Source organism: Salmo trutta, chromosome 25 (genome assembly GCF_901001165.1).
Source record: "Salmo trutta chromosome 25, fSalTru1.1, whole genome shotgun sequence".
NCBI lineage: Eukaryota > Metazoa > Chordata > Actinopteri > Salmoniformes > Salmonidae > Salmo > Salmo trutta.
The window spans coordinates 16626687-16641625 of NC_042981.1; the positions used below are offsets into that span (position 1 = coordinate 16626687).

Sequence of the window (14939 nt, forward strand, 5' to 3'; positions counted from 1 at the left end):
CATCTATTGGCTATATAATGGTTCATCATTATGATACATTTTTCACTGTGAGGGAAATAGTATGTGGCTTAGTTGGTAGTGCATGGTGCTTGCACCGCCAGGCTTGTGGGTTCGACTCATGGGGCCACCCAGATGCAAAATTCATGCATGCATTACTGTAAGTTGCTTTGGATAAAAGTGCATGCTAAATGGCATACTGCATATAATATAAATGGCATATATAATAGAATATATTATATAAATGGCATATATTAAATATACCTAGACACCTAGATATAATGCACTAGTCTGGTAAAATAGAGCCCTGGACAGAAAGCAGGCTCACCAGTACCTATGTACAGGCATGTAAATCATTTGGCCACATCTATTGGTTATATAATGGTCAAGTCTATACCTAGAAATATAATTCGGTTTCTGAGTTGGGAGATAGGCTCTGTATGGTCTCTAGTCATTCTTCTATAGACCTGTGTGTGTGTGTGTGTGTGTGTGTGTGTGTGTGTTTGCTCTCTAGTCTGTCTGTCTGCCCTGGAGACAAAGCTATGGTGTTTGGAACCATTTGAATCTTCAAGGTCACTCCCCCTGACGTTTGACCTCTGAGACGGCTCAGTCTGTTTATTGACATGTACTTGAACCGGCCAATAGCAGACGAGGACCTGTTAACACACCACTGAGATGGAAAGCACCCTCTGATAAAATATGCAGCATTGATGGCTGCAAATTAACTACAGGGCGAACAAGCTGATGAGATTTTAAATTAGCTATAATTTGTCTGAATTGTCTTCTACCGGCCACTGATAAACAAAAGAAACAGAGGAAAAAAGCGCAGTAGCAGCGACAAGGCATTGACGGTTGTTGCACTCACCTGTGAAAGCCCCAGGTATATAGACACCGTCTCAGAGATGTACAAAAACCTTCCCTCCTTGTTTAGTGTAAATACAAATCCATCCAGGGACTGTGGGAGAGAGAGAAAGAGAGAGAGACGGAAAGAGAGAGAGAGAGAGAGATTGTGTTAGATGCGGTGTATAGTGGTATACTGGTACAAAGAATGTAGAGGGAACCCTCTGTCTGTCTGTCTGTCTGTCTGTCTGTCTGTCTGTCTGTCTGTCTGTCTGTCTGTCTGTCTGTCTGTCTGTCTGTCTGTCTGTCTGTCTGTCTGTCTGCAAATCAAAATTACACCTCCTCACGTGGAAGGTAATATCTCTCATGATGACAGTAGAAATTAACAGTGTGTGAAAGCAGGAAAACAACAGTAAACAAACCCAAGTTGGCACAAACAAAGAGAATAAAACGTACAGCAGTTTAAAACATATCATCATCATAGTAGTCCATTCCATTCCAGTCCATATCCATATGATGTGTGTTCTCCCCCTGCAAAGTCTACTAAAATAAACTGCTCTGTTCTGAGCCCAGCCTCCAACAGGCAACAATTAAGACACCCAGGTCACTCAAGTTAATTACTTCTGCTCCCCCACTGGCTTCTGTAGGGGCAGCTAACCACAGGCACACGCCACAAAGAAAAGTCCAAACGTAGCCTAATATATGGAGCAAAGCAAAGGCTTCTCCCTCTCCCTCCATCTCCAGTCTGGCGCTGTGACTACAGGCCCTGATTGCACAATGTCACCGTCGCTGATCTGATCACCTTTTCTAGGAAAATTAGGATTACTCTGTCGTGTTGCGGGCAGTGTTGCAGCTCAGATGGCTGTGGAATTTCATATTTGTGGGCGCTTTTCCATTTATTTTCCATTCATTTATCAACTTAAAAGGACCACCAAGCAGCAGCTGGTGAAAGGATAGAGAGAGAGAGGAGAGAGAGAGAAGAGAGAGAGAGAGCAAAAGCGAGAGGGAGAGTCTCCGTATCCGCTGATAAAACAGGGCAGCCTGGGGCTATTTATGCAGCTGACAACAGCAACTCCCACTGAGGCCCTGCTGCAGCCAGCTCCCAGCCAGCTCCCAGCCAGCTCCCAGACAGCTCCCTGCCGGCTCCCAGCCAGCTCCCAGCCAGCTCCCAGCCAGCTCCCAGCCAGCTCCCAGCCAGCTTTCCCAAACACACACACATCTGCCAGGGGGAAGGGGAGCTTTATATTGCTCTTCCTTACATTACACATCTAACGCTAGCACCGATTTAGCGCCTAACATCTACAGACAAAGAAGACTCATAGTTTGGCTTTTTGTTAACTCTCGGCATGGGAGAGGCACATGCATCATGTCTTGGGTGGGTCTGGAAAATATGACATTTTATCATTTATATTGCTCTCAAGGAGAAAGCAGCTGAACAACTATTATCTTAATTTGCACAGATTACAGCGATAATTGTCCATATTAGATTGTGCATCATAAACTGTGCATTAGCCTTTAATATAAATAATACAATTTCAAGTATATAATTTATATCAACCGTAATTTTGACTTTCAGTTTATATTTACTGTGCATTCGTCACTAAGAGCATCATCACTCTCTAGTATCCTACTTGTCATTAAATAGCTTCTACCGGTCACTGTGTTCTGGTGGAGAGCTAAGCTGGAGGCCCTTTATTCTAGTAGCACCAGCCAGTGGTTCTATATCCTTCCTTCCTTCCTTCCTTCCTTCCTTCTTCCTTCCTTCCTTCCTTCCTTCCTTCCTTCCTTCCTTCCTTCCTTCCTTCCTTTCTTCCTTCCTTCCTTCCTTCCTTCCTTCCTTCCTTCCTTCCTTCCTGTCAGTTCATTTCAGTTCCCCTCAGGGAGAGCACCTCAGCGCCCCAGCAGCAGTGACACACTCTGCCACCCCGTGACCAGAGGATGGGGGCTCCAGCGATGTAACGCTATCATCCGTCCCCACAGATCTCACCCTGCCTGTCACACTGGGCCCCAGCACTCACCCCTACCCAGTCTCCAATCATTTCTCCCTGTCCTCCCTGCCCGATCCTCTTTAAAATGCCTAGCATCTGCGGCCCAGGAAAGGCAACTCTTTAGAGGGGGGAGACGATTTGCAGAGCTGAGAAAATGCAGACCGGAGATGTACCGTTCCTGTAGCTAGCTTCCATCTCCACAGTGATAAACGGCCACTGTTTACAGGCTAACCACTGTGTAAAGTGCGCTATAAATCACAGCGGAGACAAACTTCTGGGGGAGAAATGTGTTACATTAAAATGGGATTCTAAAGTAATTTATTTAAAAACATTTCTGGCTGCTTTGACTGAGTGACGCACCTGTTGTTGTGGTGTGCAGTGGGAGTGGGGAGTAGGAGCAGATCCTACAGTGTTAGGTTGATCTTGTTGGCAGGCCCGGACCTCTAAACCCTGGCACCACACAGCCCTGTCCTCTGGGCTCTAACCCCTGGCACCACACAGCCCTGTCCTCTGGCCTCTAACCCCTGGTACCACACAGCCCTGTCCTCTGGCCTCTAACCCCTGGCACCACACAGCCCTGTCCTCTGGCCTCTAACCCCTGGCACCACACAGACCTGTCCTCTGGCCTCTAACCCCTGGCACCACACAGCCCTGTCCTCTGGCCTCTAACCCCTGGTACCACACAGCCCTGTCCTCTGGTCTCTAACCCCTGGCACCACACAGCCCTGTCCTCTGGCCTCTAACCCCTGGCACCACACAGCCCTGTCCTCTGGCCTCTAACCCCTGGCACCACACAGCCCTGTCCTCTGGCCTCTAACCCCTGGTACCACACAGCCCAGTTAGTGAACTCTAACCCCTGGCACCACACAGCCCTGTCCTCTGGCCTCTAACCCCTGGTACCACACAGCCCTGTCCTCTGGCCTCTAACCCCTGGTACCACACAGCCCTGTCCTCTGGCCTCTAACCCCTGGTACCACACAGCCCTGTCCTCTGGCCTCTAACCCCTGGTACCACACAGCCCAGCTAGTGAACTCTAACCCCTGGTACCACACAGCCCTGCCCTTTGGCCTCTAACCCCTGGCACCACACAGCCCTGTCCTCTGGCCTCTAACCCCTGGCACCACACAGCCCTGTCCTCTGGCTTCTAACCCCTGGTACCACACAGCCCTGTCCTCTGGCATCTAACACCTGGCACCACACAGCCCTGTCCTCTGGCCTCTAACCCCTGGTACCACACAGCCCTGTCCTCTGGCCTCTAACCCCTGGCACCACACAGCCCAGCTAGTGAACTCTAACCCCTGGCACCTCACAGCCCAGCTAGTGAACTCTAACCCCTGGTACCACACAGCCCTGTCCTCTGCCCTCTAACCCCTGGCACCACACAGCCCTGTCCTCTGGCCTCTAACCCCTGGCACCACACAGCCCAACAAGTGAACTCTAACCCCTGGTACCACACAGCCCTGTCCTCTGGCCTCTAACCCCTGGTACCACACAGCCCTGTCCTCTGGCCTCTAACCCCTGGTACCACACAGCCCTGTCCTCTGGCCTCTAACCCCTTGTACCACACAGACCTGTCCTCTGGCCTCTAACCCCTGGCACCACACAGCCCTGTCCTCTGGCCTCTAACCACTGGTACCACACAGCCCTGTCCTCTGGCCTCTAACCCCTGGCACCACACAGCCCAGCTAGTGAACTCTAACCCCTGGTACCACACAGCCCTGTCCTCTGGCCTCTAATCCCTGGCACCACACAGACCTGTCCTCTGGCCTCTAACCCCTGGCACCACACAGCCCAGCAAGTGAACTCTAACACCTGGCACCACACAGTCCAATTAGTGAACTCTAACCCCTGGCACCACACAGCCCAGCTAGTGAACTCTAACCCCTGGCACCACACAGCCCAGTTAGTGAACTCTAACCCCTGGCACCACACAGCCCTGTTCTCTGGCCTCTAACCCCTGGCACCACACAGCCCTTTCCTCTGGCCTCTAACCCCTGGTACCACACAGCCCTGTCCTCTGGCCTCTAACCCCTATTACCACACAGCCATGTCCTCTGCCCTCTAACCCCTGGCACCACACAGCCCTGTCCTCTGGACTCTAACCCCTGGCACCAAACAGCCCTGTCCTCTGGCCTCTAACCCCTGGCACCACACAGCCCTGTCCTCTGGCCTCTATCCCCTGGCACCACACAGCCCTGTCCTCTGGCCTCTAACCCCTGGTACCACACAGCCCTGTCCTCTGGCCTCTAACCCCTGGCACCACACAGCCCTGTCCTCTGGCCTCTAACCCCTGGCACCACACAGCCCTGTCCTCTGGCCTCTAACCCCTGGTACCACACAGCCCTGTCCTCTGGCCTCTAACCCCTGGTACCACACAGCCCTGTCCTCTGGTCTCTAACCCCTGGCACCACACAGCCCAGCTAGTGAACTCTAACCCCTGGCACCACACAGCCCAGCTAGTGAACTCTAACCCCTGGCACCACACAGCCCAGCTAGTGAACTCTTACCCCTGGCACCACACAGCCCAGCTAGTGAACTCTAACCCCTGGCACCACACAGCCCAGCTAGTGAACTCTAACCCCTGGCACCACACAGCCCAGCTAGTGAACTCTAACCCCTGGCACCAAACAGCCCAGCAAGTGAACTCTAACCCCTGGCACCACACAGCCCAGCTAGTGAACTCTAACCCCTGGCACCACACAGCCCAGCTAGTGAACTCTAACCCCTGGCACCACACAGCCCAGTTAGTGAACTCTAACCCCTGGTACCACACAGCCCTGTCCTCTGGCCTCTAACCCCTGGCACCACACAGCCCTGTCCACTGGCCTCTAATCCCTGGCACCACACAACCCAGCAAGTGAACTCTAACCCCTGGCACCACACAGTCCAATTAGTGAACTCTAACCCCTGGCACCACACAGCCCAGCTAGTGAACTCTAACCCCTGGCACCACACAGCCCAGTTAGTGAACTCTAACCCAGTTAGTGAACTCTAACCCCTGGCACCACACAGCCCTGTCCTCTGGCCTCTAACCCCTGGCACCACACAGCCGTGTCCTCTGGTCTCTAACCCCTGGCACCACACAGCCCTGTCCTCTGTCCTCTAAACCCTGGTACCACACAGCCCTGTCCTCTGGCCTCTATCCCTGGCACCACACAGCCCTGTCCTCTGGCCTCTTACCCCCTGGCACCACACAGCCCTGTCCTCTGGCCTCTAACCCCTGGCACCACACAGCCCTGTCCTCTCGCCTCTAACCCCTGGTACCACACAGCCCAAATAGTGAACTCTAACCCCTGGCACCACACAGCCCAGCCAGTGAACTCTAACCCCTGGCACCACACAGCCCAGTTAGTGAACTCTAACCCCTGGCACCACACAGCCCAGTTAGTGAACTCTAACCCCTGGCACCAAACAGCCCAGCTAGTGAACACTATCCCCTGGCACCACACAGCCCAGTTAGTGAACTCTAATCCCTGGCACCACACAGCCCAGTTAGTGAACTCTAACTCCTTGTACCACACAGCCCTGTCCTCTGGCCTCTAACCCCTGGCACCACACAGCCCTGTCTTCTGGCCTCTAACCCCTGGTACCACACAGCCCTGTCCTCTGGCCTCTAACCCCTGGTACCACACAGCCGTGTCCTCTGCCCTCTAACCCCTGGCACCACACAGCCCTGTCCTCTGGTCTCTAACCCCTGGCACCAAACAGCCCTGTCCTCTGGCCTTTAAGCCTTGGCACCACACAGCCCTGTCCTCTGGCCTCTAACCCCTGGCACCACACAGCCCTGTCCTCTGGCCTCTAACCCCTGGCACCACACAGCCCTGTCCTCTGGCCTCTAACCCCTGGTACCACACAGCCCTGTCCTCTGGCCTCTAACCCCTGGCACCACACAGCCCTGTCCTCTGGCCTCTAACCCCTGGCACCAAACAGCCCTGTCCTCTGGCCTCTAACCCCTGGCACCACACAGCCCTGTCCTCTGGCCTCTATCCCCTGGCACCACACAGCCCTGTCCTCTGACCTCTAACCCCTGGCACCACACAGCCCTGTCCTCTGGCCTCTAACCCCTGGTACCACACAGCCCTGTCCTCTGGCCTCTAACCCCTGGCACCACACAGCCCTGTCCTGTGGCCTCTAACTCCTGTCACCACACATCCCTGTCCTCTGGCCTCTAACCCCTGGTACCACACAGCCCTGTCCTCTGCCCTCTAACCCCTGGCACCACACAGCCCTGTCCTCTGTCCTCTAACTCCTGGCACCAAACAGCCCTGTCCTCTGGCCTCTAACCCCTGGCACCACACAGCCCTGTCCTCTGGCCTCTATCCCCTGGCACCACACAGCCCTGTCCTCTGGCCTCTAATCCCTGGCACCACACAGCCCTGTCCTCTGGCCTCTAACCCCTGGTACCACACAGCCCTGTCCTCTGGCCTCTAACCCCTGGCACCACACAGCCCTGTCCTCTGGCCTCTAACCCTTGGCACCACACAGCCCTGTCCTCTGGCCTCTAACCCCTGGTACCACACAGCCCTGTCCTCTGGCCTCTAACCCCCTGGCACCACACAGCCCTGTCCTCTGGCCTCTAACCCCTGGCACCACACAGCCCTGTCCTCTCGCCTCTAACCCCTGGTACCACACAGCCCAAATAGTGAACTCTAAGCCCTGGCACCACACAGCCCAGCCAGTGAACTCTAACCCCTGGCACCACACAGCCCAGTTAGTGAACTCTAACCCCTGGCACCACACAGCCCAGTTAGTGAACTCTAACCCCTGGCACCAAACAGCCCAGCTAGTGAACTCTATCCCCTGGCACCACACAGCCCAGTTAGTGAACTCTAATCCCTGGCACCACACAGCCCAGTTAGTTAACTCTAACTCCTTGTACCACACAGCCCTGTCCTCTGGCCTCTAACCCCTGGCACCACACAGCCCTGTCTTCTGGCCTCTAACCCCTGGTACCACACAGCCCTGTCCTCTGGCCTCTAACCCCTGGTACCACACAGCCGTGTCCTCTGCCCTCTAACCCCTGGCACCACACAGCCCTGTCCTCTGGTCTCTAACCCCTGGCACCAAACAGCCCTGTCCTCTGGCCTTTAACCCCTGGCACCACACAGCCCTGTCCTCTGGCCTCTAACCCCTGGCACCACACAGCCCTGTCCTCTGGCCTCTAACCCCTGGCACCACACAGCCCTGTCCTCTGGCCTCTAACCCCTGGTACCACACAGCCCTGTCCTCTGGCCTCTAACCCCTGGCACCACACAGCCCTGTCCTCTGGCCTCTAACCCCTGGCACCAAACAGCCCTGTCCTCTGGCCTCTAACCCCTGGCACCACACAGCCCTGTCCTCTGGCCTCTATCCCCTGGCACCACACATCCCTGTCCTCTGGCCTCTAACCCCTGGCACCACACAGCCCTGTCCTCTGGCCTCTAACCCCTGGTACCACACAGCCCTGTCCTCTGGCCTCTAACCCCTGGCACCACACAGCCCTGTCCTGTGGCCTCTAACTCCTGTCACCACACATCCCTGTCCTCTGGCCTCTAACCCCTGGTACCACACAGCCCTGTCCTCTGCCCTCTAACCCCTGGCACCACACAGCCCTGTCCTCTGTCCTCTAACCCCTGGCACCAAACAGCCCTGTCCTCTGGCCTCTAACCCCTGGCACCACACAGCCCTGTCCTCTGGCCTCTATCCCCTGGCACCACACAGCCCTGTCCTCTGGCCTCTAATCCCTGGCACCACACAGCCCTGTCCTCTGGCCTCTAACCCCTGGTACCACACAGCCCTGTCCTCTGGCCTCTAACCCCTGGCACCACACAGCCCTGTCCTCTGGCCTCTAACCCTTGGCACCACACAGCCCTGTCCTCTGGCCTCTAACCCCTGGTACCACACAGCCCTGTCCTCTGGCCTCTAACCCCTGGCACCACACAGCCCTGTCCTCTGGCCTCTAACTCCTGTCACCACACAGCCCTGTCCTCTGGTCTCTAACCCCTTGTACCACACAGCCCTGTCCTCTGGCCTCTAACCCCTGGTACCACACAGCCCTGTCCTCTGGCCTCTAACCCCTGGCACCACACAGCCCAGCTAGTGAACTCTAACCCCTGGCACCACACAGCCCAGCCAGTGAACTCTAACCCCTGGCACCACACAGCCCAGTTAGTGAACTCTAACCCCTGGCACCACACAGCCCAGTTAGTGAACTCTAACCCCTGGCACCAAACAGCCCAGCTAGTGAACTCTATCCCCTGGCACCACACAGCCCAGTTAGTGAACTCTAATCCCTGGCACCACACAGCCCAGTTAGTGAACTCTAACCCCTGGTACCACACAGCCCTGTCCTCTGCTCTCTAACCCCTGGCACCACACAGCCCAGCTAGTGAACTCTAACCCCTGGCACCACACAGCCCAGCTAGTGAACTCTAATCCCTGGCACCACACAGCCCAGCTAGTGAACTCTAACTCCTGGTACCACACAGCCCTGTCCTCTGGCCTCTAACCCCTGGCACCACACAGCCCTGTCTTCTGGCCTCTAACCCCTGGTACCACACAGCCCTGTCCTCTGGCCTCTAACCCCTGGTACCACACAGCCCTGTCCTCTGCCCTCTAACCCCTGGCACCACACAGCCCTGTCCTCTGGCCTCTAACCCCTGGCACCAAACAGCCCTGTCCTCTGGCCTCTAACCCCTGGTACCACACAGCCCTGTCCTCTGGCCTCTAACCCCTGGCACCACACAGCCCTGTCCTCTGGCCTCTAACCCCTGGCACCACACAGCCCTGTCCTCTGGCCTCTAACCCCTGGCACCACACAGCCCTGTCCTCTGGACTCTAACCCCTGGCACCACACAGCCCTGTCCTCTCGCCTCTAACCCCTGGTACCACACAGCCCAATTAGTGAACTCTAACCCCTGGCACCACACAGCCCAGCCAGTGAACTCTAACCCCTGGCACCACACAGCCCAGTTAGTGAACTCTAACCCCTGGCACCACACAGCCCAGTTAGTGAACTCTAACCCCTGGCACCACACAGCCCAGCCAGTGAACTCTAACCCCTGGCACCACACAGCCCAGTTAGTGAACTCTAACCCCTGGCACCACACAGCCCAGCCAGTGAACTCTAACCCCTGGCACCACACAGCCCAGTTAGTGAACTCTAACCCCTGGCACCACACAGCCCAGTTAGTGAACTCTATCCCCTGGCACCACACAGCCCAGTTAGTGAACTCTAACACCTGGCACCACACAGCCCAGCTAGTGAACTCTAACCCCTGGCACCACACAGCCCAGCTAGTGAACTCTAACCCCTGGCACCACACAGCCCAGCTACTGAACTCTAACCCCTGGCACCACACAGCCCAGCTAGTGAACTCTAACCCCTGGCACCACACAGCCCAGCTAGTGAACTCTTACCCCTGGCACCACACAGCCCAGCTAGTGAACTCTAACCCCTGGCACCACACAGCCCAGCTAGTGAACTCTAACCCCTGGCACCACACAGCCCAGCTAGTGAACTCTAACCCCTGGCACCAAACAGCCCAGCAAGTGAACTCTAACCCCTGGCACCACACAGCCCTGTCCTCTGGCCTCTAACCCCTGGCACCACACAGCCCTGTCCTCTGGCCTCTAACCCCTGGCACCACACAGCCAAGCAAGTGAACTCTAACCCCTGGCACCACACAGTCCAATTAGTGAACTCTAACCCCTGGCACCACACAGCCCAGCTAGTGAACTCTAACCCCTGGCACCACACAGCCCAGTTAGTGAACTCTAACCCCTGGCACCAAACAGCCCAGCTAGTGAACTCTAACCCCTGGAACCACACAGCCCAGTTAGTGAACTCTAATCCCTGGCACCACACAGCCCAGTTAGTGAACTCTAACTCCTGGTACCACACAGCCCTGTCCTCCGGCCTCTAACCCCTGGCACCACACAGCCCTGTCCTCTGGCCTCTAACTCCTGGCACCACACAGCCCAGCAAGTGAACTCTAACCCCTGGCACCACACAGTCCAATTAGTGAACTCTAACTCCTGGCACCACACAGCCCAGCTAGTGAACTCTAACCCCTGGCACCACACAGCCCAGTTAGTGAACTCTAACCCCTGGCACCACACAGCCCTGTTCTCTGGCCTCTATCCCCTGGCACCACACAGCCCTTTCCTCTGGCCTCTAACCCCTGGCACCACACAGCCGTGTCCTCTGTCCTCTAACCCCTGGCACCACACAGCCCTGTCCTCTGGCCTCTAACCCCTGGCACCCCACAGCCCTGTCCTCTGTCCTCTAACCCCTGGCACCACACAGCCCTGTCCTCTGGCCTCTAACCCCTGGTACCACACAGCCCTGTCCTCTGGGCTCTAAACCCTGGTACCACACAGCCCTGTCCTCTGGCCTCTGTCCCTGGCACCACACAGCCCTGTCCTCTGGCCTCTAACCCCTGGCACGACACAGCCCTGTCCTCTGGCCTCTAACCCCTGGCACCACACAGCCCTGTCCTCTGGACTCTAACCCCTGGCACCACACAGCCCTGTCGTCTCGCCTCTAACCCCTGGTACCATACAGCCCAGCTAGTGAACTCTAACCCCTGGCACCACACAGCCCAGCTAGTGAACTCTAACCCCTGGCACCGCACAGCCCAGCTAGTGAACTCTAACCCCTGGCACCACACAGCCCAGCTAGTGAACTCTAACCCCTGGCACCAAACAGCCCAGCTAGTGAACTCTAACCCCTGGCACCACACAGCCCAGCTAGTGAACTCTAACCCCTGGCACCACACAGCCCAGCTAGTGAACTCTAACCCCTGGCACCACACAGCCCAGCTAGTGAACTCTAACCCCTGGCACCACACAGCCCAGCTAGTGAACTCTAACCCCTGGCACCACACAGCCCAGCTAGTGAACTCTAACCCCTGGCACCACACAGCCCAGCTACTGAACTCTAACCCCTGGCACCACACAGCCCAGTTAGTGAACTCTACCCCCTGGCACCACACAGCCCAGTTAGTGAACTCTAACCCCTGGCACCAAACAGCCCAGCTAGTGAACTCTATCCCCTGGCACCACACAGCCCAGTTAGTGAACTCTAACCCCTGGCACCACACAGCCCTGTCTTCTGGCCTCTAACCCCTGGTACCACACAGCCCTGTCCTCTGGCCTCTAACCCCTGGCACCACACAGCCCTGTCCTCTGACCTCTAACCCCTGGTACCACACAGCCCTGTCCTCTGGCTTCTAACCCCTGGCACCACACAGCCCTGTCCTCTGGCCTCTAACCCCTGGCACCACACAGCCCTGTCCTGTGGCCTCTAACCCCTGGTACCACACAGCTCTGTCCTCTGGCCTCTAACCCCTGGCACCACACAGCCCTGTCCTCTGGCCTCTAACCCCTGGCACCACACAGCCCTGTCCTCTGGCCTCTAACCCCTTGTACCACACAGCCCTGTCCTCTGGCCTCTAACCCCTGGTACCACACAGCCCTGTCCTCTGGGCTCTAACCCCTGGCACCACACAGCCCAGCTAGTGAACTCTAACCCCTGGCACCACACAGCCCAGCTAGTGAACTCTAACCCCTGGCACCACACAGCCCAGCTAGTGAACTCTAACACTTGGCACCAAACAGCCCAGCTAGTGAACTCTAACCCCTGGCACCACACAGCCCAGCTAGTGAACTCTAACCCCTGGCACCACACAGCCCAGCTAGTGAACTCTAACCCCTGGCACCACACAGCCCAGCTAGTGAACTCTAACCCCTGGCACCACACAGCCCAGCTAGTGAACTCTTACCCCTGGCACCACACAGCCCAGCTAGTGAACTCTAACCCCTGGCACCACACAGCCCAGCTACTGAACTCTAACCCCTGGCACCACACAGCCCAGTTAGTGAACTCTACCCCCTGGCACCACACAGCCCAGTTAGTGAACTCTAACCCCTGGCACCAAACAGCCCAGCTAGTGAACTCTAACCCCTGGCACCACACAGCCCAGCTAGTGAACTCTAACCCCTGGCACCACACAGCCCAGCTACTGAACTCTAACCCCTGGCACCACACAGCCCAGTTAGTGAACTCTAACCCCTGGCACCACACAGCCCAGTTAGTGAACTCTTACCCCTGGCACCAAACAGCCCAGCTAGTGAACTCTATCCCCTGGCACCACACAGCCCAGTTAGTGAACTCTAACCCCTGGCACCACACAGCCCTGTCTTCTGGCCTCTAACCCCTGGTACGACACAGCCCTGTCCTCTGGCCTCTAACCCCTGGCACCACACAGCCCTGTCCTCTGACCTCTAACCCCTGGTACCACACAGCCCTGCTTCTGGCCTCTAACCCCTGGCACCACACAGCCCTGTCCTCTGGCCTCTAACCCCTGTCACCACACAGCCCTGTCCTCTGGCCTCTAACCCCTGGCACCACACAGCCCTGTCCTCTGGCCTCTAACCCCTGGCACCACACAGCCCTGTCCTCTGGCCTCTAACCCCTGGTACCACACAGCCCTGTCCTCTGGCCTCTAACCCCTGGCACCACACAGCCCTGTCCTCTGGCCTCTAACCCCTGGCACCACACAGTCCTGTCCTCTGGCCTCTAACCCTTGGTACCACACAGCCCTGTCCTCTGGCCTCTAACCCCTGGCACCACACAGCCCTGTCCTCTGGCCTCTAACTCCTGTCACCACACAGCCCTGTCCTCTGCTCTCTAACCCCTGGCACCACACAGCCCAGCTAGTGAACTCTAACCCCTGGCACCACACAGCCCAGCTAGTGAACTCTAATCCCTGGCACCACACAGCCCAGCTAGTGAACTCTAACTCCTGGTACCACACAGCCCTGTCCTCTGGCCTCTAACCCCTGGCACCACACAGCCCTGTCTTCTGGCCTCTAACCCCTGGTACCACACAGCCCTGTCCTCTGGCCTCTAACCCCTGGTACCACACAGCCCTGTCCTCTGCCCTCTAACCCCTGGCACCACACAGCCCTGTCCTCTGGCCTCTAACCCCTGGCACCAAACAGCCCTGTCCTCTGGCCTCTAACCCCTGGTACCACACAGCCCTGTCCTCTGGCCTCTAACCCCTGGCACCACACAGCCCTGTCCTCTGGCCTCTAACCCCTGGCACCACACAGCCCTGTCCTCTGGCCTCTAACCCCTGGCACCACACAGCCCTGTCCTCTGGCCTCTAATCCCTGGCACCACACAGCCCTGTCCTCTGGACTCTAACCCCTGGCACCACACAGCCCTGTCCTCTCGCCTCTAACCCCTGGTACCACACAGCCCAATTAGTGAACTCTAACCCCTGGCACCACACAGCCCAGCCAGTGAACTCTAACCCCTGGCACCACACAGCCCAGTTAGTGAACTCTAACCCCTGGCACCACACAGCCCAGTTAGTGAACTCTAACCCCTGGCACCACACAGCCCAGCCAGTGAACTCTAACCCCTGGCACCACACAGCCCAGTTAGTGAACTCTAACCCCTGGCACCACACAGCCCAGCCAGTGAACTCTAACCCCTGGCACCACACAGCCCAGTTAGTGAACTCTAACCCCTGGCACCACACAGCCCAGTTAGTGAACTCTATCCCCTGGCACCACACAGCCCAGTTAGTGAACTCTAAGCCCTGGCACCACACAGCCCAGTTAGTGAACTCTAACTCCTGGTACCACACAGCCCTGTCCTCTGGCATTTAACCCCTGGCACCACACAGCCCTGTCCTCTGGCCTCTTACCCCTGGCACCACACAGCCCTGTTCTCTGGCCTCTAACCCCTGGTACCACACAGCCCTGTCCTCTGGCCTCTAACCCCTGGCACCACACAGCCCTGTCCTCTGGCCTCTAACCCCTGGCACCAAACAGCCCTGTCCTCTGGCCTCTAACCCCTGGCACCACACAGCCCTGGCCTCTGGCCTCTATCCCCTGGCACTACACAGCCCTGTCCTCTGGCCTCTAACCCCTGGCACCACACAGCCCTGTCCTCTGGCCTCTAACCCCTGGTACCACACAGCCCTGTCCTCTGGCCTCTAACCCCTGGCACCACACAGCCCTGTCCTCTGGCCTCTAACTCCTGGCACCACACAGCCCTGTCCTCTGGCCTCTAACCCCTGGCACCACACAGCCCAGCTAGTGAACTCTAACCCCTGGCAC

General features: G+C 57.0%; 1 protein-coding gene across 1 annotated transcript in view; it reads right to left on the reverse strand.

The window, feature by feature from the left end:
* The window catches only part of LOC115162074 (neuronal PAS domain-containing protein 3-like), a 320867-nt gene that overhangs the window by 115148 nt on the left and 190780 nt on the right, over nt 1-14939 (reverse strand). Inside the window, exon 5 of the mRNA XM_029713023.1 lies at nt 863-952. Coding sequence (XP_029568883.1) covers nt 863-952 — 90 coding nt within the window. The remainder of the gene's footprint in view (nt 1-862; nt 953-14939) is intronic.